Genomic DNA, 25,509 nt, shown 5'->3' with positions numbered 1-25,509 from the left:
GATGTTTCAATCTTGTTTTCTTTGGACTTTGAAAGTGGGGTTGCAAGTTACCTGTCAAGGAAGCATCAGACCAGAGGAATCCAAAACGTGTGGTGTGGCTGCCTAGGGGCAGGCCTTCCGAGAGGACCCCTCACCATTGTTGGCTTAGAAAACTGGGGCTTGTTGCCTGGGGGCATTTTGAAGAAGTCATCAGTGGAGGCACTGAACAGACAACGGTCCATTTTTTCCCTATATAATAAAATAATGCTTTTCTAAATAAAATCATAATTATAATACCAGATAATATCACGTATTCTAATATAGATAACATAATATCATAACAATAGTAACAACCTCGGGAGAGGGGCTGGCAGAGGACTGGAGAGAGTTGGGCGAGAGGTTAGGACTCTTGCCCCAAAGACCCCTCTCACTTTCTGAGTAGGACCTGGAAAAGCTCCATTTGATCAATTCCTTTGAAACATAAACACTTCTCTACGTTTAAGACTCTCCACATGAAAACGCAAGCACAGCATGGCATACCCCAATTTTTGCCCCATGGCAAAAATAATCTTTCAGTCCCCTCTGATCTTAGTGCAGCTCCGTGAGGATGCTACCTCCTTTTTTTTGAACCTTCAGGGGTTCTGGAATTGGGGTTGTGATGCATGGATAGGTCCTTCCGTGCCTGTGGGACATGCACACTTATTTGCACTTCGTGTAATATTCAACTTCCCCATCTCATGAATCTATTCAACAACTTGTCCTTGACATTCAAACACTATTTACATAATTGATCAATCAAAACTTATTAAAAATGGAACCAATTGGAATTTCTCAAACTTATAAACATTGGTCACAAGATTATTTACCCACATTCTCCAAAATTTTTCATTAAAACCATCCGTTTAATGTGTTGGACTCTCCTACATGCTTCAGGCACCTAAAATAAAAAAAAAAAAAAAAAAAAAAAAAAAAAAACCTGCCAAAATGCACACAAAACATCACCATGACTGAAAAATATATACTTACAGTTGCTCTAAAACTGGTTACGAAGTATAGCGATCGCAGATATATATTGACCTTTTCATTATTTTTATACTTACACTTTCTCAGAGTTACTTTCTTAGAATTAATATGAAAGTTTCTAGAATAAGGGCAAAAATATGTATTTTCAGCTAGGATTGTGGATTTCTTCTAAAACGAAAAGAAAAATAATATTATGTTAGGCCAGCAGTTTAGGGGTTATTGTTTCTTACTTGGGACACCAATAAAGGGTCTTCCACCATTATTAGGCTTATTATTAACACCTTATTAAGAACACCTCACTAAGAATGTGAAAGTCCATGCCATTCATGTAGAGCTTCTTTTCTGTGACCAGAAGCTTTTTTACAAAGTGATGTTTCATCTCCCCCAAAACCATGGATTGAAAATCAGCAGTTTGCTGTCTTCGTGAACACACTTAGCCAATTCAGCGTCTCCTCCCACATCATTGCTTCCCTCCCCGCCCCGTTTCTGTGCATGACTACTAATTTCTATTTTTTCTCCATGTCTACTCAGTGTATTCAAAATCCACTCTCTCTTCTTTACAAGGATAGAGAAAAGCAGCTATGTACTTGATAAACCAACGTATATTTACTAGAAGAAACAAGATTGCTCACCTAGGCAGCCAATTAAAATAGAATAAAAAGAAACTGTACCATGTTCACCATATTTTGGTACCATTTATATCAACTTTTTCTCTTTGGAGCTTCATTAGGAACCCATGGCCCTTCTCAGATTCCATGTGCTTGAATTAATTATAGTTATCAATTTCATTTGATACTCAATTGTCAGAGCCTGACGAATGGAGACCTCTTTAGTCTAGGCTTTTGGTCCATTCAGGGCTCCCAGGTGACATTCTAAAGAGCATCCTTGCTTTTCCAGCACAGTAGGAACTTCCTTCCTACCTAAGGCTCCCCTCCAAAGAGCCCTATTTCTTTCAGCGGAGACAAGTGTTAGAGACAAAATCTGAGCGTCAGGGGGCACATGAGAGTCACTGTGGTCACTTTGAGTGACAGAGGTGGGAAATGTTTAAAGTCAGGGAGTTCACATTAGTGCCTCCAAATTAACTGTAGCAATGTTCAGTTCTATTGTTCTGATAGAAAAGCTTCCAAAAAATTCTCTCAGTGACATGTTTAACCTCTTGTCCAAGCTGTAAATGGTGCCTCACTTTTCTTTCGTCTTATACTCATAAAATAGATATAAAATGTTTAATCTTTTTCATTAATCTGTAGTCAGTTGATTGAAGAAGGTAGAAATAAGGTCAAGTCCACCTTAACGAATGGTTTACATCTAACCGTGCGTAAAGAGGTTTTATTTATTGGGGATTTATTACCAGGACAGAAAGAAATGTTGAGAATACCTTCATCCACTTTCCATGATGATGACAATTTATAGTTGGTTTTATAGGGAAAATTTAGCCTAATCCATGCTGGGTTTTTTGGTTTTTTGTTTTTTGTTTTTCCTGAGTGGCCCAAAGGGTCATATATGAAATAAAATTACCACTGCTCGCTTCTGAGCCCTTCTTTCTGTGTCTTAGTCTTCATTTATGGATATAGCAAAGTGAATTTCTGAATCCCAGTCTTTTATCAACTGTTAAAGCATTTGCTTCCCTCCGATGTGGTTAACAGAATGTTGGCTGCGGTGACGGGATGCTTTGCAATCTATATCTTCCACCAAGCGTGATGTATTGGCATTCCCTCTAGCAGTGGTGTGTTAGGCCAATTGAGAACATAGAAGATGTTAATGCTTCTTAAAAGAGTTGTTAGCAGGAAAAGACACTGTCTGCTTGGAACCCACTCGGAGGAGAGATCTACCATTGAGATAGCACAAGATACTTCATGTGCGATCCCATTCATCTTCCTCCCATATTGCTCTATCTTCTTGCCATCACTCTGGATGTTTCCGGCCAAGTTCGTGTTTCCCCAGAGACCAAGGAAGGGTGGACTTTTAGCCAAGGATTAGTCAATATTTGTCAGCAGGAATAACAAAAATAATTACAACAACAGACAACTTTTGAATCTCTACAGAGCGTCAGGCACAGTATGAGGCTCATCACAGTTATTGTAAAATCCTCGTAACAGTCCCATGAAATTTGTACCATTATTTGCTTCATTTTGCCTGGGAATAAGCCAAGAATCAGGTAACCGAAGCAATTTCTCAAGGACTCACGACTGATTAATGGCAGAGCTCAGAAGCCGGGATATGTGATATTGGTGTTTTGAGGAGCCACGCCTACTGACAAAAGCCATAGCTCCCCAAGATTATGATGTAATTTGTCTTTGCTAGGGCTCCAGCACTGATATTTTAAAAGTCCACAGAATCCCGACAGAATTATAGAAGACTTTATCTAGTGTGCTATGGGAGTCAAGTAATGTCCAAGGCCAAGGCTGTCAGAGAGAGAGAGAGATAGAGGGAGGAGAAGACGAGGGAAAGAGAGATTTATTAACTCCAAAATTATAATAACTTCCAGAGCCCTCTCTCACCAATTTCTCCCTCCACTGACACAGCCCTGGTGACACTCAGAGCCATATATTTGAGTTACTTATTGGAAGAAGCATTTTGCTACTACTGTCCTAATCTCTTTGTCCTGAAAGGTTTTCTCTGGTCCTACAGTATTTCAAGTAGACAGTAGCTAGACTCCCATGTGATCCCTGGCAGACTTAAGCCTAAATTCGAAATTTAAAATATCAGAGGGGAGAAATGGCTTTTCTTCACTTTTGTTCAGTCAGGTTTCCAAGGATGAATGGGGTCAAAAGTGGGTCTTGCGCCTGAAAGTCTGGACAGTTAGAGCAGTGAGAATGTTCGTTTGCTGGTTGTTGAGATGGCTATTTATTTGGAGCAAAACTTACCTGGGCACAGAAATTACAGGTGACTGTGGGGTGGGAGCCAGCTGGGTGGTGGGAGTAATAACCCAAGTGACCCAAGGCGGGGGACCACCTGACTGAAAAGATGAAAGCCAGAAGCCACTCCGGGAGGAAATGCAACTTTTGTGCTCTCTTGTGATCATCACTGGGATGCTGCTCAGATCTGCCTCACGTAAGCTTCTGAGTCCCCTTAAAATGTGCTGATTCAGCCTTGCCATTTTAAGACCGCCTCTCCTGTCTGCTCCCATCCCTCTTGCTTCTCTTACTTTAAAGCCAGCAACATTGTTTTTTCGAGTTAGCATGCACGGAGAAAGTACAAATCACCACAAAACTCAGGCAAATGTCTGTCAGTGATGATCTGCCTGGGGCTGCAAGGTTCCAGAGCAGTGGCTAGGATGAGCCCGGAAACCCTGCCCTGAGTTAAAGCCCCACTCTTTCTCTTCCCAGGTCGGCCACTACATGTCTCTGAGCTTCACTTTCCTCATTTGCAAAAGGATTGTAGAAGATACCTCTGTGGGATAAGATCTCAGTGTTGCTAGATTCCAAAATAGGCACATTGGTGTCTGTTCCTTCTGTGTTTCCTGAGAGGACACCATGAGGCTGAGGACACGACCTCAAACCAAGCCCGTCGCCGTCCCGGCTCTCATGGACCTGTCAGTCTACTGGGCATAACAGGCAGTAATGAGAATGAGAATACTTCACCCAAAAGTGTCATATAGCGCCTCTGGGAAAGGCAACGAGATAGAGGTGGGTGGTACGAAGGCGACGGGAAATGGGGGTGAAACAGCAAACAGAAGGGAGAGCAGCCATTTTCCACTTCATCGCTTTGCTTCCAAGAGAATCAGGAAGTTCTTAGACAAGTTCTCCAGTCCCTCAGTGGGATTTGGGCTAATGGGGCAGCAAGAAAGCAGTCACTTCAAGCCATCCACAGACACATCGGCAATGTTCTGCCATCCCTCCTGGGCCCTGCCGGTCATTTGGATTAATACAGACCCCAATGGGATTGATAAACTCACTCATCTGACTCTCTCCTTCCACAGACACTCGCCCCCCTCTAGGGCCGTCCCCGCTCTCCCTGTGGCCTTTTCAAGGTGAACTCCTGACAAGCCTTCTGCATCAAATCCCCAGGGGTTGTGGCAGCAAGATGAGTCACCTCACAAATATAGTACGTTTCTCTAGGGGGCGGCAGTGGGTGGAAGCATTTGTAGAATTCACTCTGCTTTAATAGATCATTTAGAACATGTCACATATCAGAGAGCGAAAACAAGCTAACAAGATAACCAGGCATGCCTCCCCGCCCCGGCAGCCCTGGCTGGCGACTCCTAGCCCGCCCATACCTCCGCCACACGCCTGTCTCGGGGAGGCTGGCGAGACCCGGATCACAGAGCCTCACTCAGCCCCACCTCTCCCTCCAAGGCCAGAATACTCAATCTCTCCCTCTCTCTAAACCTCCCTCTTTCTCTCTCTCCGTTTCTTCCCCCCTTCCCCTTACCCCAGTCTCTCCTTCCTTCACTCCATCTCTCTGGCTCTGTCCCCCTTTCCAGCAACTTCCATATCTTCCTCCATTTGCAACCCCCCACCCCATCACCCTATAGTGAGAGCTGACTCTTCACTCCCTTACATACTCTCAGCCCAGGCAGAACTCTGGCCTTGGACCTAGAGCAGAATCCCATCTTCCTTCTACTGGTGGCTCTGCTCCCTCCCTTACCACTTCTTCCTCAATATCCTAATCTCAAAGCCACGGAGCCCAGCCCTGGGCCCAAGGTCTGGACACAGAGGTTGGCTGATGCCCCCCCCCCCCGACAATTACATGCCCCACCTTCAGGGTCATGTGGATTTGCAGGGACTATTCTGGGAACCACCTCCGGGAATCTTCAAAGGAGCTGGGGCAGGTCTGAGTCTCCACAGAACCCACCCTCCGCCTCTCAGGGGCTGAGCCTCTGTTCCTTCCTGAAGGGACTTGGGGGGGGTGAGGGGGCTGCTGAGGACACAGTCTCAGAAGAAGGTAGACAGCCTCTAGGCTGCCACTAGGCCTGGCACGTGACAGAGGAGAAAGCAAGGAGCCCAAGGATAGAACAGCTGAGCCCTGCCCCAGGCCCCACATTGCGGGCCCCAGACCCAGCCACAGATAACTGCTGGTCTCAATTTAACTGAAAACTGACAGGACAGGATCCCCTGTGTCATTCTTCTAGACTCAGCTTCACTGTCAAGACTGGAGATCATCCCTGGAAGGAAGAACAGAGCCCTTAGAATTGTCAGAGCCTGAGCCAGGCTTTGTCAATGTGTCTTCTCATTTACCTTTCCTAAGAATCCTATATGTCGGTACAGAGGCCTGCTGCAAACAACAAGAATGTTGAGTTTCAGAGAAGATAAGTGACTTGAGCAGGTCCACACATCTAGAAGCATCAAGGCCTTTTCAGCTCCAGTCTTCCCACTAAATAGCTCTATGCCCTGGCAACAGGTGTTCTGGTGTCCTGATACAGATGCGGGATTGGGGCTGTGTCATTGCTATAATGCAGACCCAGCAACTCAATTCAGAACCTCAGGCCCCAGGTCATGGTCATTGGCTGGGCGAAGATCCCAGCACTGTCTGTGCCATGCATCCCGGATACCACCCAACTGGCAGAGAGGTCAAATGAGAGATCCTGCCTTGTCCTCCCAGTTTAAAGTTTGGGCATATGGACTCAAGAGAGGCCATTGAATTTTGTCTTCTGAGATTGCACATTTCAAGCAGAGTAACCTAGAACAAAAAATAGCGGCAATGGATTTATCCTGAAGAAACTCTGCTCATGACTTCTGGAACTGGCATGGTTCCTGGCAGTTCCCTGATTCATTGTTAAGCATCTTCTGGGTGTGTAAGTCCCCACACTCTTCTCATAGTTTCTTCTTTCTGCTGAAGTTGGCCAGAGTCAGTTTCTGTTGCTTGCAACCAAAAATAACTCTAACTAACATATTACTGTCCTGTGGGCACTAGAAAGCCATAGTGTAATCATCAAGGCTGTTTATGACCCGGCCTCCCCAGCCTTCCCTGACCAGCTTCTTCTTACCTGCACCTGCTACACCCCAAGTGGGCCACACTAGCTCCTGCCTGCCCACTTGTGTGCTATGGTAGTGTTACCATGTACTGAATCAACCCCCCGCTAGCAAGCATTTTAAAGTTGAGATATAATTTATTTATTAGTTAGTGTTCTCAAGAAAAACAGGACCAATGGTATTAATATATTGATTATTGTATATAACAGTATTATATATCAGGTTTGTAAGACTGCATATATATATATATATATATATATATATATATATATATATATGGAGAGAGATTTATTTCAAGGAATTGTGTCCCATAATTGTAGAGGCTGGCAAATCAGAAATCCGCAAGGCAAGTCAGTAGGCTGGGTGCCCAAGGAGGGATCTCCAGGACGTTGCAGTTCAAGCCTGGAGGCAGAATTCTCTCTTCCCCGGGGGAACATCAGTCTCTTCTAAGGCCTTCAACTGATTAGATGAGGCCCAACCCACATTCTGGAAGTGAATTGGCTTTACTGGAAGTCTACTGAGTCAAATATTGATCTCATCTAAGAATACCTTCACGGCAACATCTAGACTGGTATTTGACCTAGGAACTAGGCATCGTGGCCTAGCCAAGTTCATACACAAAATTAACCATCATGTTCATGTTTCAAAAAATCTAGCCACTTAAAACATACAACTGGGGGATTTTAGCATATTCACAGAGCTGCTCAACCATCACCACTACCCAATCACAGAACATTTTGTTACCTCAGAAAGAAGCCCCACCCCTAAGTCACCCCTGGTTCCTCCCTCCCCCAGCTCCTGGAAACCTGCTTCTGGATTTTGCACATGCTGGCTCTCCTCCTCCTCTTCTCCCTTTGCTCGCCCAGCAAATTTCTACTCATTGCTCAAAAGCCAGCCCTTCTGCAATCTCTTTCTTGACTCCAACCTCCCTGAGACGCTTCATCCCACTCAAAGTGAGTTAATCATTCCATCTTCTGTGATCGCCAGGATACGCTGTCTGTGCCTCTTGGCAGAGCCCTGAGCAAGAGATATTAACTTGTTCTTCTTTCTCGCCAGACCAGGCATTCTTAACCTGTGGCTGGGGATTTCAAGAGTGTTTGAAATGGACCCCGCAGTTTACCTGTCTGTGGGTGGGTAGAGCAGTGGGTGTGGGTGTGTTTGTGTGGGTTTCTGAGGTAGCGGTTTACAAGTTCATCAGATTTTCAAAAGGGTCCCGTGAAGTCAGAAGCCATGACGTTGAGCAGAGCTGCTCAAGGGCAGAGACAAGCTCACTAGCCCCGCTGGGCCCTTGTGCGTGGGGCAGAGTGGGAGCTTAACAGAACATGCCTGGGTGATGAATAAATTATATTTACGACAAGGTCACTTCCTTCAAGGGTTTGCCGTCATCATTCTCTGCGAAGCAGTTAAAAAGCAGAGCCAAATAACATATGGCTACGTGTCAGAGGAGGAGGATGGAGGTATGAGTGGGGACGCATTCATCCCTTCATGCATTCATCCAGTCTCCATTTATCTTACACCCCTACAAGGAACCAAGCCCAACGCCCCCTAGTGGTCAGCGCGCAGGGAGGCAAGCAGTCTCTGAGCCCACGAAAAGTCGCTGAGTGTAGAGGAGACAACAGTAAATCAGGGAAAGCTTCTTGGGGGAGGTGCAACACAAGCGGAAGTCTGGAGTGGGGAATAGGATTCAGATGAGTGGGAGGGAGCCCCGAGAAGGGTGTCCTTAGGGTGTGTGTTGCAAAGAGCCCCCCGGGGGCATAAGCCAGGATGAGGACCTGAATCAACAGCGTCCTGAATCTCCCAGTGGCCCGGGAGGATTTTTCAAGCTTCCCGAGGGGTGATGGTGCGGAGAAACCTGCCTGGGGAGCTGAACCGTCCTGTCTGTAATGAGGTGTGGGGTGTCATTCCCGAGCTGGAGCACAGGGCAGAGCTGAATGGGCAAAAATACTGACCCTGAGTCCGGCTGGGCCCTGAGCAGAAGGAAGATTTCATTAGTGTTGCAGAGAGGCAGGATGTGCACCCTGCCCTGGAGGCCTGAGGGCAGGAGGCTGGCCAGGCAGGGAGGGGGACCCCATGGTCCCTAGTGGCAACTGAGCAGCCTGGGAGCCCGTGGCACTGAAGGAGGGGGAGGAAGAGCGGGACCCCGTCTGGTCCCTTAGCACTTACTCTGCAAGATGGAGGACAGCTGCCAGTAAGGGACAGAAATTCCCCTTGAGACAGAAGATGCTACAAGAAGTGGAGATTGTAACCCTGTGGACAGAGAAAAAATAAGACTGTGGGTGGCTGAGGGAACTCAGGCCAGGACTGAATGTGGGGGGTGCAAGGTTTGGCCTGGGCTCACGGCTTCACGCAGGGGTCCTGAGCTGACCCTTCTAATCTCCCTCAGAGTTCTGTGAAGGTCCCAGAAGCACCCAGCCCTTCCCCTCTCCCCCTCTTGCTGGACCTGTTCTCTTCTTCTCTGTCCTCCTGCCCTGCTCTCACACCTCTGCATCCCTGGGCAGTTCTGAGCGGACCACTCAAAATGAAAGCGTGGCCTTACTTGGGGTACGGATTCTAGGTGCAGAGCAGTGCTTGGTTTGGGAGCTTAAAGCTACCATCAAGCCCACTCCCTTCCCGGGGCCCACTGGAGAATCAGATGGAGAGGTTGGATGCCATGAAGGCTCCCCCACTGTTGCTGCTGGGAGTCACACTGAAGCATGGGGCAGATCTTCTAGCCTCAGGAGCCCTGGCACTGGGTCCCACGCAGAGCAACTGGAGAGCCAGGGGCCTCCTGCATGCACCAACGGCCTGGGGTAGCTGCCTTGTGAGGGAGTGGGAGGGCATGAGCTAAGACCTACAAGCTGGACGGCTGGAGGTAGGGGCTGAGCGACAGGATCTGAGGGCTGATCACCAGTCCCCTGGGGGAACCATCTTCAGCCTCCCCACTGAAACGGGAGGAGAGAGGAAGGAGGGAGTTTCTCTCCAGTACTTGTGGGTCATTGTTGGCATGTTGAAGGATGCAGAAAGGATTTTCCATTATGCTTGGAAGTATCTTCTAACCAATCCCTCCCTGGGCCTCTTTCAGGTGGGGGATGGTGCATTCCGCCCACAGGGCTAGGGAGGTACAAGAGACTGAGGAAGTGGTAACCTTGGGCAAGGCTGCTTTTCTCCACAGCCCATGGCCCCCTAGCGACCCACACACCAGAGCTCTGCAGAAAGCAGTCAGAACCATCTCAATGAGAGCAGCCAGGAACCATGAGGAGCACCGTGTGACCTTGTTCCAGTCGCTTAGTCTTTCTGTCCTTGCTTTTCGACTACAAAGTGAAGCCAATGGCAACAATCCAGATTCAAGGGAACCTATTCGTTGAGAGGTTTCTAGGGCCTCCAAAGTAGGTGGGCCATGTCCCTGCCCCAGCTGACAGCAACCAGATCTTCCCACTCCCACTCCGCTCCCTAAAATTCTTGCATGGCGATGGGGCCCAGGGGCAGGAGTGACCATAAGGGAGAGCACAAAGGAGTTCCCTTGTGGTGATGGAACAGTTTGCTGTCTTGACTGTGAGGACAGTTGCAACATTCTGCAGTTGGGATAGAATGGTACAGGAACACACACACACACACGTGAGGACATGTGACACTGGGAACATCTGTGGATTATACCAACACCAGTGCCTTGGTTTTGATATGAGACTGTAGTGATGTAAGATGCTCACACTGGGGGACACCAGATGAAGGGTCCAGGAGACCTTTTTGCACTATCTTCTTAGTTTCTGGTGAGTCTACAATTTTTTTTTTTTTTCAAAATAAAAAGAGAAAATATATTCTCCTAAGGCCCTTAGCTTAAATCCAGACTGCACGAAGGATGACAGACCCTCTGCCACCAAACCTCCCTAGCCTGTTCTGGAACCTCCTCCCATGTTCTGCTTGGCCCAACCCCTGCCCTGCTCTCTGTGCTTTGAGCCTGCCCAGCACACTCCCTCTGTAGGGCCTTCACGTCAGCCTCTCTCACCCTAAATCCTAAGCACGAGTAACTCCTGCCTGTCATTCGCATTTCAGAATCACCCGCCGCCCCCTGCCACTCCAGTGAGGACTTCTCTCTCAGGTTGTTCCCTTCAGCTGTCCCACTATATAAGCTTCCACCTCCTGATAGAACCTTCTGGTGCCTACCAACAACAGACGTGACCTTGTATGTTTACCTATCTGATCTTCATTGTCCTGACCTCCCTGCCCTATGAGAATGGAAGGTACAGAGAGCAGGAAAAATATCCATCTTGGTCACTGGTATACCCCCATACCTACAGCAGGGGCAGGTATCAGAGAGGGGTAGGGAAGGGAAGGGAAAGGGAGGGGAGGGAGGAGAAGGGAGGGGAGGGGAGGGAAAGGAAAAGGGAAGGGAAGGGAAGGAAGGGAAAAAGAAGTTACCCAATGCGGAGGTTCTCCAGCAGGGCTCCTACTATTATTCAAACACTCACACCCACCTCCCCAATTTACAAGAGGCCCAGACTACCTCTCCTGGTCCCCATCCCTCCATACAGTTCACCTCTCCCGTGCCCTTACTTCCTAATCACTAACCTTCCTGACTGCTAGCAAAGCCAGCTGGTAGTGTATCAGCCATTTAAACTTTAGTCTGAATTCCAGGTCAGTGTGCCAACTTCCCCCAGAGATTCATAGTATAAACTTCGCTTGCTATTACTTCATCTTGAGGGAATTTCAGTAAAGGGGAGGGAGGTCCATTTGGAGCACACTTCCTGTGCCTGTGAAGTTACACTTCATAGAAAGGAAGAGCACATTCGGATCCGGGTCTGGAGGAGAGGCTGTGACAGCTGAGGACAGTTTTTAGTACTTTCAAACATGAAAGACCCTTTCCAGAGCCCTGAGGTACAGTCCTAGCTCTACTTTTCTCTACCAACATTTCCCTGAGCAAACCTCTTTCCCTCCCTGGCCATCTGTAAAGTGACATATAAAGTCCTTTTCAGCTTCGAGTTGTATACCTCTGAGAGGGTACTATTCTGGGGAGAATCAGAGTGTCTGAGATAATGTGCACATTCAGAATTAGAGCCTGGGGTGCAGGTCAAGCCCCTTAGCCTTCCCACCCCCACCCCAGCCATTCAGTTTCCGCTGTAGAAAACAGCTGCATCTCCCCCTGACCCCCCTACCAAAGTGAGCTTCCCCTCTCACCTGAGGGCTTAGCTTGGGGCAGTCAGGGCTTTGTGTGACTCTGGCAGTGGGTGCAAAGGGCTCCCGAGCAAGGCATTCCAACCCCTGCTGTCGGGAATATGAAGACCAAGTACCCTTCCATTTAGCAGCCCCGTGAGACATTAGAAGTCGCCCCCCTAGCTCTGGGCACAATGAAATGCTAGAGCAGGTTGCATACAGAAGCCAGGAAGCTTCCATCCCCCGGAGATGTTTCTGGATGACTCAGTTGCTCACTTCCATCATCTATCACACGTTCATCTGTCACATGGTGCCTGGAGTGGCTTTCTCCAAAGTCTGTCCAAGTCTAGGTTTGGGCAATCCATAAATGGGCACAGTGACGTGTTGCTGCTCTGGCCAGCGAGAAGCTCCCAAGACAGTGAAACAGGCTATGGCTCCCGCCGAGCTGCTTCGGAGAAGGACCCCGAACCAAGTCATGTGTTTACGGCGATGCCTGGCTGCCAGATTCCTATTAGGCTTTTAAGACCCAGGTCTGGCATCTCCTGCTCGGAAGAGCGTTGCCTGACTGCCCTCGCCCCCCACTCTTCCTGCAGGTTGAATTAGACATCTCTCAGCCTCTCAGCTGATTGCTGTAGGCCCATTCCCCAGTCGGTGACTGGTGCGTATGTCACTCTGTCCCCCTAGAATGGGAGCTTCCTAAGGGTCAGGAGTGAGCCCACCTCCCCTCTCTTTGCATCTCTGCTACCACCACAGGGCAGGTGGGGCAGGGCAGGGTCTCAGTGGTACTGGCGAATCTTTGGAGGAACTGGCTGGGAGCTCCTACATCATAGATGGCGGATTCCAGGGATTGGCCGTGTGGGTGGCAGGCGAGGAGCCCCAGTCTCATCCGCAGCCTCCCTCAGCCTCCTTGTACTCGGCAGCCTTGATTCCTAGCAAAATGCATGGATCCCCATCACACACCAGACTCGATGCTCATCTGCATAGCATCCTCCGTCCAGAACAGCCCTGAGCTGTGGGCACGAATACTAATGCAGCATGCAAATGCCAGCCCGGAGAAAGAGAGCCCCGGACTGTCAATTAGCTCCCCCAGCACCTGCTAGAGTGCCCAGCCCCCTCCGACTAGGGCTCACCCAGGGCAAGAAGGGACAACAGACACAGAAGTCATCTTGAAGTGCCCCTGTGGTCAACGCGATGCCCTGTGGCCTCCCAGAAAGGGAGCCTCCATACAGAGTGGAAGTGGGAGGGAATGCAGGCCTGGCCTCTCAGGAAGGGCCTGGCCTGCTCCCCCCTCCCCACATCCTTCTCTTTCCTGGATGGGTGACAGCACGGGCTTTGAAGACGGACAGAAGTGAGTTCAATCCCTGACTCTCCAGCTGTGTCGTTTTGTGACCGTGGCAGATCCCCTCACGCTCTGACTCTCAGTTTGCTGACACATAGAACAGAGGAGTGGGCAGAGACAGAGGTAGGATGCAGGCAGTTTTATGGATAGCTACGGAGTTCAGGCCTCTGGTGTGCTGAAGATGCTACTTGCCTCCCTCCTTCGACTGCCGAACTTAACTTCTATTCCAAATTCCTGCTCTTCTTGGGGGAGAAATGAAATCTCAATCCACTCAGAATACCCCCATCTCCTCGGCATGGCCTGAATATTCTTCTGGGGTCTTATGAAGCACTGAGATGTGGGGTGGGCTGGACCCCGACGTGCAACCTATCACCTCTCCAAGCAGGCAGCCCCCAAGATCTGCCGGGTCCTGAGCATCCTGGGCTCACTCCGCCATCCAGGTCACAGTGGGGGCCCCCAGCCTAAAACCCACGTTTGCCTGCTCTTTGGGGCATGGTGGGCCACGCCCCTCTTGAGCTCAAGGGGAAGATTCCCCTCCTTGCCTAACTCCACGAGAAATAAGTCAGGACCCCCTCCTAGCAAAGAAACACAAGCTAGTGGAGTGTACCCTGTTTGTGCTGTGCAGACAATGGGCAGGGCTGGGAGGGGGACTCGGGATCATGTCCATTTACCCAGACTCTGCCTGGGAAAGGGGCAGGGTTGCCCTGGCACCAAGATTCCATCAACATCTGGGGCTTCAGTGCTGAACAGTGCTTTGCCTGAGGTGGAGCAAGGACAAATCCTACCTCTGAGTTCACATTCTTCTAGGCCTTTTATCAGACCAGAGCCTTTGGAAGTTACCATCCAAGAAGGTGGCCCCATTGTTTCCGTGTCATATTGTCCCACGCAGTGAGTGCCACAGGTCTCCAACGTGGGACAGAGTATGGGGTCACCGGAAACAACAGAGAAAGCATCCGTTGCCGTCTTGTAGCTTTATGTGGCCTCATTTCTGCAGCTCCGTCCCAGAGTCAGCCCTCAGCATGAAGGCGACCATGACTTTTCTTCCTGTTTCCTTCCTTCCTCCCTCCCTGCTCTGGGCTCCCCTCCTCCACCCCCTTCAGGCTCCAAGTGCAGCAGCAGCCGCCTAGCTGGGAAGCCGGGAGCCAGCGCTGACAGGTTCAGCGGGCCGTGGAGGGCCAGGGGTGCTCATCGCGGGCATTATTACTAATCATCACACGGCATGGTTGCTGCTCCTTCCCTCCACCCCTGCTCACTTCCCCTGGGGTCTTCGGTTCAGAGAAGCCACAGAAGGAAAACAGACCCTGTGTGCATTCTGCATTCCCACAGGCAGATGGGATGGCTGCAGCCCCCGGCAGCAAGGGTATGGATAGGAGCAGCAACTGCCAGCCAGAGGGCCAGGACCCAGCACACCTCCCCTCGGCCTCTGTCTCTTGGCTTTAAGAAGCTACACCATACCTGTGAGTTGCCCGTGAATTGCTACCTCCCAGAGAAATAGTGTTGGAAGAAATAAGTCACGATAGCAGCAGGAGGGCTTGGAGTCAAAGGGAATGTGGGATCTGAAGTCAGACTATCTAAGTTCAAAGCCATCTCCACCACTTCCTTGTTGTGTGACTTGGGGCAGGTCACTTAACCTCTCTGTGCTCTGGTTGCATCATATATAAAACGGGGGATAATGACGATACCTACCTTACTGAAATGATTAATGGGACCCGAAACAAACTGGCACATAGTAAAAACCCCATAGACAGTGGCTGGCATTGTTAAGGTAATTATTATATAATCTAAGGAGAACAAAGGAGGGGAGTGAACATGACAAATGCCTGCATCGTTCCCCAAGCAGCTTATGATCCATATTCTGCACATACTTTAGAAATTCTGTTCTCATTACGCCGGCCATTTCAGTGTCACACCACCACGGCAGTTGTCCAGGGCTACCCCCATCTCAGCCCTGTTCTGCCCCTCTCACCTCCAATACCTGCAACCCCATCCCTTTCTACCTAGCTCCACTCTTGATTTCTCCACCCCACTTCCACACTGACCTTTGTCCTCCCAGCCTGACCTAGGCCCTTGACCTTGTTGAGTCCAAGCGTTTGCTTCTCCCGGGACTTTGGTGGAGCTGGCCAGGCTGGCCAGAGTCAGGGGTTGGTTTTCTCAGCAGCAGAGCTAATGAAGTCATTCCCCCTCTTTCTTGGTGAGATCTGGGATGTTATCATCTGCCCATTGCCCCCTTAGACTGTGCGTTCCCCAAGCAAGTGAGCGCAAACTTCTGAACCCCAGAGACCATCTCAGGGTGTGATGGAACCAGAGACACTCACTAACTTGTGACTGAATGAATGAGTGAGTGAGTGAGTGAAGTTTAATGAGGATGTTAACGATGACTGGCATGTCTCAGTGAGCATTGCCAGGCATTACACTCGGAGCACTGGAAGACTTCTTCTCATTTAATCCTTACAACAGTCCCAAGAAATGGACACAGTTATTTACACCCATTTTACAGATGTTGAAACTGAGGCTCAAAGAAGTTAAAGTGGCACAGCTAAGAGCTGACTGTAACAAATCCCTCATTATAAGCTTTCCCCTGTAGTGCAGAGTTTCTTAACTCTGTCCATGGGTGGGCTTCATGTGGGAGTCATGGATGCCGTAAAATTCTATGCAAGATATGAGTGTGTGTGCACTCATGCATGGCAGTTTTGGGGGAGAAAGTTCACAGGTTTCATTGGATACTTACATGTCTATTTGAACACATTTGAATCCACCTCCCTCTCTACCCTTCCTCCTTCTACTCAGCCTTCCATCCACCCCCGGAACCATCTGATCAATTTCACAAAGTACTTACCTTGCACCTGGCCTAAGGTTGGCACCCATGACTTCTCTATTCTCCAGGACACATTATGAATGTTGCTTCAGATAATGCAAGCCAAGATGCTTTGGAATGTTCTCCCCGCTCACTGGGGCAGGTTTTCTGGGTAACTTGGAAGGGCTTTGCTGCAAGTGTTTGGACTGCGTGGGTGGCTGCACTCTGTCTGAACTCATTTCAGCCCCTGGTGGAGACTGTTCCAGCACTAGAGCATGAAGGGGGTGTCCTTGGGCCGCTGTAGCCATCAGGACGTCAAAGGGGGAGAGGCTGTGACCTGGCTTCCCTAGCATCAGCCCTGCTCCCTGAAGGGTCACGATCAGTCTTGACAGATGAGGCCATGTTTCATGCATATGGATGTGGCCCCAGAGAGGCACTTCCCAAGCCCAAGTCCTGTTCCAAGATCTTTTCTTCCTCCTGGGAAGGTGGGGAAGAACGTGCTTGCAAAGAAGACTGGAAGGGGAAGCAGAAAAATAGAGTTAGCGTATTCGGAGCCGGAACAACATTCTAGGCAGGAGACCCTATGCCAGGCACTTTGTAATCGTGATCACTTTCAGCCTCACCCAGCAACTGAGGTGGGTGAAATTATTCCACTTCCAGATTGCAGAAACTGAGGCTCTCATGGGTCAAATAACTTGCGTGAGGTCACAAAACAAACCCAGCATTTGCAACCTGATCTCTCTGACTTGAAAGCCGTATCTAACCCCCTGCCTTCTGAGGATATACAAGTAGTTGTGACATTAGCTTATAGTTTGCAAAAGGTTTATCTTACCTGGCTTCTCTGAGCACCCCCCACCGCACCTCATCCTAAACTCATCTGCTCCCTCTTTCCTCCCAGCCCGATCACAGTTTGTAATGGTAAGAGGATCTGATTGCCTTCAGTCCTAGCCCACCAGATTCATGAGGACAGGGACGCCTGCCTCTTTGTTCATTATTGGTCCCGCTGTTTAGAATGGTGTCTGGCAGGTAGATGGTGCTTAATAAATATTTGTTGAATGAATGAATAACGAAAAAAGCCCCAGAGCAAAAATATAATAAAAGACATTTGCAGAGTGCTTTGCCAAGAAACTAAGTATTTTCCCGTTGCTTTATCTGACCCGATCTTCACACCAACCCTTGAAAGGACCCTGTTCATGTTTCAGAGAGAAGCAGCCTGGGCCCAGATGTACATTTAGTAAGAGAAGCATGACTCGATCCCAAGGCTAAAGGATGGTGCCCTTGCTCCTGCCCTAATGATCTCAGTGTGAGGATTTGCAGAACCCTTCAGATGTCCTGGGTCAGGCTACGCCAGTGCTGGTGGGGGCAGGGAGAGGGGTGCCTGTTTTGCTTTCTAAAAACTCAGGATCTATTTGAGGCGGCCAGACTTATGCATGCAGAACATTTGGGAAATGTACAAGACAGCAGCCAGCATAGTGCTGAATTGCACATAATCAGGTGCCAACCACATTCCCTTCCTTAACTAATCTGAGTCTTTTAATACCAGATGGGGACCCTGAGAATAGATTTCCTATGAAACAGATGAAGAGCCAAGATGGAAGCCAAGGGGGGAGGGCTGTGGCTGACTCATTTCTACACCCCTCTAACCCAGCACGGTACCTGGCCACAGCAACAGTGAGAGCGTCAGTCCAGGGTCCACGACTGGCCACGCTGTGTGCCAGGCACCTACTAAGGGCCCGATGTCACCTCCAGTCTTCACAGCAGCACAACAGGGTAGGTACTACTGTGGGCCACGGAAAGTGAAAGTGGGTTCAGAGAAAGTACGTGTCAGGCTCCGAGTCACACAGCGAAAAAGCAGCAAAAGCAGCATGGGCACCCAGGCCTAGCAGCAGCCCCAGGTCCAGGCTCTTCCTCTGACACTGCTGCCCCCGTGTGCAGTGGGCACTCGGGGACCTGCCCCCGCCCGCAAGGATGGAAAGAAACATGACTGAGCGAGTGCGTGAGAGAAGAGGGGAGGGAACAAACGCGGCTTGTGTGTTACACAGACGAGCACGGGTATGCTCGATCGGGAACCCCTGCGGGCTCTGACCATTTTACGTCTTCCTCCCCCAACAGCCTTCCAGGGGTGCCTTAAGGAGTTCTCCATGCATGCTTATGTCAGAGCGATGGGAGGGCCTTCCCTGCAGAGCTTCCTGAGGGCACGGACGGGCCGTGGGTGTGTATTACTCAGCCCCGGCTGCTCTTACACAATGCCACAGACTGGGTGGCTTAAACAACAGAAATGTATTTTTTCACAGTTCTGGAGCCTGGAAGTCCAAGATCCAGGTGCCAGCAGGGTGGGTGTCTGGTGAGAGCTCTCCCCTTGGCTTACAGATGGCTGCCTTCTGCTCCCTGTGTGCTCACAAGACCTTTCCTTAGGCATGCGTTCAGGGCTTGGGGGAACTCTCTGATGTCTGCTCTGAGTCACTATGGGTACTTCATCCCATGGGATCAAGACCCCAGCCTTATGAACTCATTTAGCCTTAATTCCTTTTTCAGAGGTATGTCTCCAAATGCAGCCTCTCTCAGGGGCAGGGCTTCAACGTATGAATTTTGAGGAGACACAAATTTTCAGTCCATAAGAAGGTAGATGAGGGAGGGATCAGAGCTGGACGTGGGGCAGGAGCTAGCTTACCTTCAGGAGTAGAAGGAGCCACCGCCAGGGAAGCCCTGCTTGGACAGGGCTGGCAAGATGGCCTTAGTGAGTACACGCTGGGGACAGCAGGACAAGCTGCCCCCATGGTTCTCTGCTCTCTGCGGCAAGTCTCCCAGAGGCGGGAGGGGGTCTGCTGTTTTCTCTCCTTTGACATGCATCCCTTCTGAGAGGCTCTCTTTGTGAGCCTCTCACAGGTAATGTCTGCTGCATCATAGAGTGCATGTGTGTGTGTGTGTGTGTGTGTGTGTGTGTGTGTGTGTGTCTATTTACCTATAGATAATGCCTACCACCCAGGGCATCTTCAGGAATAAGGGAGCGGTTGTGCATGTAAATATCTGGTCCTTGGCTGACATATGAATGAATAAAGATTGGTTGAGTAAGTGAATCTTTACCTGGAAGAGTGCTTCCTCCTTTGAAGAGCTAAGAGGATCTGGTCATCACCAGCTTTTACTTAATAATTGGGTCCCTGAGCAAAGAAAATTAGCCCATTCATTCATTCACCGAGACTGACTGCACCCCTGCCAGAAAGAAGGGGTTAAGTAGACAATATAGAGCCAAATTAGTAGTGGTTCCTGCTCTTAGGGAACCCTCTGTGTGGAGGGAGAGACAGACAGGAAAGGGACAATGGGATCCAAGGAGATGACTTTTCTGAAGGGCAAAAGCTCCAAGTGCTGCAGGAACCCCTGAGGCAGGCACCAGTTCAGGGCTAGGAAGGGATTGCTGGAGAACACGGCACTTGAATCAGATATTCAGAGGATGGACAGCAGGTCACCAGATGGAGAAAGAGGTGAGGGACATTCGAGGCAGAGAGGACAACACATGCAAAGGCCCTGAAACACAACCATAGAGGGCACTAGGGAGGGCACAGACATGGGTCAATGAAGCCAGTCCCCAAAAGGGCCTTGTAGCTGAACTCAGCAGTTTGGACTGCATCTTGGTGACCTCACTTTCTTCCCACTGCTCCTCCAGGGTACTTTGCTATCTCTGACCTGTAAAGTGGAACAATTCCGCTACTCTGCTTCTTCATGTGGCCGTGGGGAAGAAGCAGAAAGGCAAGAATGGCCTCCTAGCCTTCTGTAGACGCTCAAGCGTTGGTCCTGGTCTCCACGTAGCGTGGGGAGGAGCAGATGCCCCAGAGTCCAGTGATCCCAGAGGGTCGCACCATCCTCTCCCCAGCAAAGTTCCCTTCTCTGTTCCTTGAGTCCTGGCCACCATAATGGGTCCTTTCCTGACTCCTGGCTTCCACCCCACCCCCACCCTTCTTCTCCCACAAGTAGAGCAGGAGGGAGGCCGCAGACCAGCCTCTACCAGTCCTGCTCCATCAGCCAGGCTTCTAGGCCTCATGGATACGGACAGAGAAGTCCTGGCAGTTATGAGAACTGAAGCTTTGGATCTGGTGGGGCCCAGAGGAGATCTTCCCAGCCCAGGGGTCCCCAGTGTCCTCACCTGGCAACAGGAGGTTGTGAAACAGCCCTGGACTAATCCCACATTCTGGCTAAGTCACTTCAGGCAAATTCCTTACCTTCAGTAAGCCTGAGTTTCTCTTTCCAGTAATGATTAGACATGACCTGTCTAACTCTCAGGGCAGGGCGAGGAGGTGTGGGGGGGGTGTGGGCTATGCATAGCAAAGGGCAATGCAAATGAAAGGGACAGATATTATTAAGCACAACTTCCCCGTTGCACAAAATAGGGCATATGTTTGGATTTGAGAGCGTGTTCAATGCTGAATAGGTAAAGAAAACTACTCAGGGTCCCTGGCCAAGTCTCAGGCCAGCTTTGCCCCTGAAAGGACAGCTAATGGACTAGAAAGAAGAGAAACAGCTCCTGAGGGCACTTGTATCCTTGGGGTATGCCTATGTGCCTGTATGGTTTGGCGCCTGCGTGAATGTTGGTAACCGTAATGCCATTTTGCACTGTGCATGCGTCTTCATGCCTCTGTGTTAGTGGACCTTGTGTGGGAGCCCGCGGATTCCCCTGTGAACGTATTATGGGCTGAGTGTGTCTGTGTGTATAATAGCAATGTCTGTGTGGACTTGTGCAACTGTGCCCATATTTTCTGTGTGACTATGTGTATGTGTGTGTTTCTGGGGCTCTGTGTTGGGGGTCCTGGGATCTGCAGGCATAGTGCATAATGGGAACTCAGGCAGCTCCTACCTGGAAGAAGGGTAGCTCCTCTCAGGCTTTCAGGGAGCAGACTGGCATTTCAGCACCACAGGGAGCTGAGGGGAACCCATGGGGGTGAACCCTAACTTTGCCCTTTTGCATGAGATACTGAAATAGGGGTTGCGGTTCTGTGTGAGCCGCAGTGAAGGCTCAGAGCAGGGAGACTGTTTCTTAAATTCAGCCATTACCCCCTCAGCACTAACGCACAACCTGCCCCATAGCTGATGGCTAGGAAATTACTGGGGGGTGGGGGGATGCTGGGGGAAGGTAGAAGGATGAAGGAGGGAGAAAGCCAAGGGAGAAAGAACAAAGAGAAAACAAGGGTCCAAAGGGGCTCCTTTACCCTCCCCAATTCTGTCATGAGAAGGTGGCCCTGGCATTGGAGGGGCAGGAGGGACCCTTCCTCTCATGACAACCCAGTTAGATGTATGTTTTTCATCTCTCCCTGGGTGGACTAGAGTTTTCTTTTCCCCACCCCCATGAATTCAGGAGGTGATTAAGATTTCCCTTGAAGTCAATGAAATAGCGCACCACACACAGGGACACACACACACACACACACACACACACACACACAGCAATCTGCTGCTGCCCCCTGAACCCCACCCATCAGCCAGGTGCCTACCCAGGTCTGTGCGCCCAGGGGCGCAGCCCTGGAGTGCGCACAGCCGGGCAGGTGCAGGCGCGCAGGGCGGTGGGCAGAGGTGCGGCTACAGGCGCCCCTCATGGGCCCGGCCCCCCGCCCCGCCCCGCCCCGCCGGGGTTACCCGCCGGCCGCCCAGCGCGCCTCGGATTCTCCCTGAGCGCGGGCAGGCAGGCGGGCAGGCGGGCGCGCGGCTCCGCTCCGCTCCGCGCCGTCCCTGGCTCTGTTCATTCATGATTGGTACCCGGCCCCCGAGAGCCACCCGAGCGCCGGGAGGGGAGCGGAGCGTGCGGCAGCAGGGGCGGGCTGAGCGCGGCTCCCGCACCGCACGCGCTGCTGGCTCGGGAGCCTCGGCCCGTGTCCGGCACCGAGCGGGCTGCGGGGCAGCGTCCTCGGCCCCTGGCGCGCAAAGCGGCCCGGCCCGGTTCCGAAGGCTCGGCGGGAGCGGCTGGCCGTGTGAGTCAGTGCATGTGCGGGCTGAAGAAGGAAAGAAAAGGCTCCCAGCGCCCCAGCCCCACGCTCGCTGAATACCAAGCTGCAGGCGAGCTGCCGGGTGTTTTGTTGTTGTTTTTTTTTTTCCTCCTCCAATTCGGAGTAGAGGAGCCACACTGATTTCTTTCCAGGGTAGGGGAGGGGCAGGGCGAGGGGTCCCAAGTCGCACACAAGTCTTCACTGCCATGGGGGCCGTCATGGGCACCTTCTCATCTCTGCAAACCAAACAAAGGCGACCTTCTAAAGGTAAGCCATCTCCTTCTTCCTTTTGTTCCCCTGGCTGGGTTTGGGGGTGCTCAGTGCTGAGCTGGGGTGTGCCACCCGCCTCCCTCGGCCTGGACTCTCCTCTCCACGAGGAGCAAGGGCAGGTTCTTATATCCGAAGGAGTAAGAAACCTGGCGGGAGGCTCGGTGTGAATATCATGAACACGCCGCGGAGGGAGCCAGGGTGGGCGCTGGCCCCAGGGGTGGGGAGACCCCCTCTGGGGCTCCAGGTGCAGGACTCTCCTCCTGGAAATCTCTAGGAGCAGAAGAAGAGTCGGATTCACAGGTGGGGGTGACTGGATTGTCTGAGTGGAAATGTTGGGAAGCTCTTTCCGTTCCCATGACGGCTGGCGATTGTGCAACTGTGGGCACCCAGCGAGAGTGCTCACACATTCACACACTCCTCCGGGTGGCAGTGCTGGTGCAGACCTAGGAGTCCATCATCAGGGAGAGGCTGCTCTGTCTGTCCACCCCAATAAACCTCTGCAAGCCAAAAGGAATCAGCTGCTGCCAGGACTGGTATAGCTCCCAGGGCTCGCATCCCGGTGCATGTCCTGGTGGCTGGGAGCATCATTAGGAGCGAGGGCATCACACAAGGGTGCTCCCATGCTCTGGGAACCGCTGGGGGGCTGAGGGCACTGTCAAGGTGTGGTGGAGCAGTGAGCTTCTGTCAAAGATTAGAAAGTGTGATACCCCCTGTTCCATAGCTGCCTTTCCCCTGCTCAGACCTGCCTAGTCTCACCAGTGGGACAGTTGTCCAATGAGTCCTTGTGAAGTTGGGCCAAACATATGTTGTGCCATAAGGGACTATGTAAGAAAGTTGGTTGTTGGAACGGAAGGACAGGATGCAGTTAGGAAGAAAGAAAATGATGGGTTTTGTTTTCGTTCGTTTAATGCTCAAATCTTATGGTGAGTGGTCAAAGGATTTTAAGTAACCTGACACTTAAACCTTCAAGTTCTGCCATTGGAGCTGAGGTTCTGGTTATAGGTAGGGGCTGTAGTTCCCCAACCTTCATGCTGGGTAGTGATTAGAACCTTATTAAGGCAAGGGTGGACCCCAAGGTGCTCGGTGAATCTGCTCTAGGACTTGCTTGGTCTCTCCTGACTCATTAGGCAAATTTGCATCTCAGAGTTCCCCATGAGTAACCTGTCCTCAAAGGGTCCAGGCATCTGGCCCAGCTCCCAGAGACATCAGGCTGGCTGAGCAGTGCGGGATGAGATCTCGGGTATAGATCTTAGGTGATAAAGCTGGACTGGTGTTTACATCCTAGAACACGGGTCTAGGGCTGCACGAGTCATGCATCCTTCTGTGCAGGGAAGGCTCAGCGTGCCCTTTTACCAGTCTTGGGCAGGCAGGGTCTGCAAGCCTAGACCCAGATTCTTGACATTCGGAGCCCTGCTTCTCACAGGCCCTCAGATGCTCTTTGTGTGGGAGCAGAATTCAGCACCAGACCCCCATCAATTATCTGACCACTGTGAGGTCCCAGAGGCCAGGGGACTGTGAAACAAGAAACCCAGGGATTTGCTTTAAAATATTTTCAATGCCTGTGGCTCTTCTGGGAGGCTGCTAGGTTTCACAGAAAGATCTTGAGCTCTGGAGTCTGGTGGGGTCTGGGCATGCAACCCAGCTTCATCACTCCCTCCCTCTGAGATCTCAGGCCAGCCTTCATCTCTCTCAGCCTGTTTTCTCATCCATAAAGTGGGTGAGAATACTACCTCCAGGCAGGACACTGGGTGTGGGGGGAGTAGAGGGAGGGAGTACCCTGTTTCATATACAGTGCGGGCTGAGCCACCAGGGACCCAAGGGAGATTGTTGTAAGTGCATGGAAAAGCGAAAGATGGATATGGAGCTTCTAGCACAGGATCGTGCAAAGATTAAGAGCTCAGACGTTCCCTTCTCCTACAAAAAATTCCAGGTCGCCCCAGTGAATTCCCACAGTATTCCCAGAAGCCAGAGCTCTTTGCTGTCTCTGAGGACCCTAAGAAAGAGAAGAGGGGGTGACAGCATTCAGTGAGCCCTCCCTTACTGAGTGCCTGATACAGTGCAGCATGCTTTTTGTGCACTTTCTTATTTAACTCTCTCAACAATGCTTGTTCGAAGCTCACAGCAGAACAAGGCTACTGGGCAGGCGGCCATGACAAGCTGTCCCATCCCTGAGTGGCCAGTCCCTCTTGCACAGAGTTCCGCCATGTTGACTGAATTGCCCAGGGCTCCAGCCGTGTACATTTCTCCCAGCATTTGCCCCAATCAGTCTTCTCTCACCATCTTCCTCTGTGGAATGCTGATCAGCAGAAGACCTTTCCTGCAGAGGGAGGTGACTTAGAAATGGGCTGGGGAGGCCAGTGGTCAGGGGTCACTTCCTCGCCAGGTTCCTTAGCCTTCTTTCTCTCCGGTTCCATCCTGTTCTCAAATGTGAAGCTTTTCCTTGCTGATGCTCTTACTGGAACTGCTGCTATGATCTCTGAGACATCAGGCTCAGATCTAATTAGAAGCAGTCAGAAGAGGGTGGTGGAGATTTTCAGTTCAGGAAGTAATCTCCCTGCTGGGTTCAAATCCAGGTTCCACCACTGTTGAGCTTTGTTTTGCTCAACTGTAAAGCAGGGACTGTTGCAGTTACTTCCTTAAAAACCGCTGCTGGGCTATGTGGATGTCAGGGATAATGCAAGTCAAATGATCAGCACCAGCTCTGCTGTCTACGAAGTGGTCAGCACACTGTTCAATTTATGGCTCTACTGTTTGTGGCTTCCAAACGTCTAGAATAATACCATTGTGGAAGTAGGCAGTGCCTCTGGGAGTCCTAACGGCTTATCTCTGGAGCCCCCTTCCAGGGCTGTCCAGGTAACTAGGACCCCAAAACCCTAGATGCGCAGATGCTGGTCCTGTTCCTGCAGCCCCCACTGACCTCCGCTCTATGGCTGGTCCTGAAGACAACAGAGCCTGCTGAAAAATGCCCTGCATGTTTCCAAATTATAATTTGGTGGCACATACACGTTTTTTAAAGTAGGACCAAAAACTCCATGTGATTAGTGCCGAGAGAAAGAGAGATGCGCCTAGCCCAAGCTGGGTGTCCAGAGAGAGCTT

General features: G+C 50.7%; 1 protein-coding gene across 4 annotated transcripts in view; it reads left to right on the top strand.

The window, feature by feature from the left end:
• KCNIP1 (potassium voltage-gated channel interacting protein 1) overlaps window positions 1-25,509 on the top strand; it is a gene marked incomplete at both ends in the record, with an annotated part of 331,242 nt that overhangs the window by 102,645 nt on the left and 203,088 nt on the right. For 2 of the 4 annotated variants that reach the window (XM_080804196.1, XM_080804195.1), the window contains one exon: window positions 22,350-22,410. The exons of the other annotated variants lie outside the window; for them this stretch is intronic. In XM_080804196.1, coding sequence (XP_080660322.1) covers window positions 22,350-22,410 — 61 coding nt within the window. Of the gene's footprint in view, window positions 1-22,349; window positions 22,411-25,509 lie in introns of those variants that run through there. 4 annotated transcript variants of the gene reach the window in all.

The sequence above is a fragment of the Martes martes genome (genome assembly GCF_963455335.1).
Source record: "Martes martes genome assembly, chromosome: 5".
Taxonomy (NCBI): Eukaryota; Metazoa; Chordata; class Mammalia; order Carnivora; family Mustelidae; genus Martes; species Martes martes.
The sequence above is the reverse complement of the archived record's forward strand: the minus strand, read 5'-3'. Positions and strand labels throughout refer to the sequence as shown.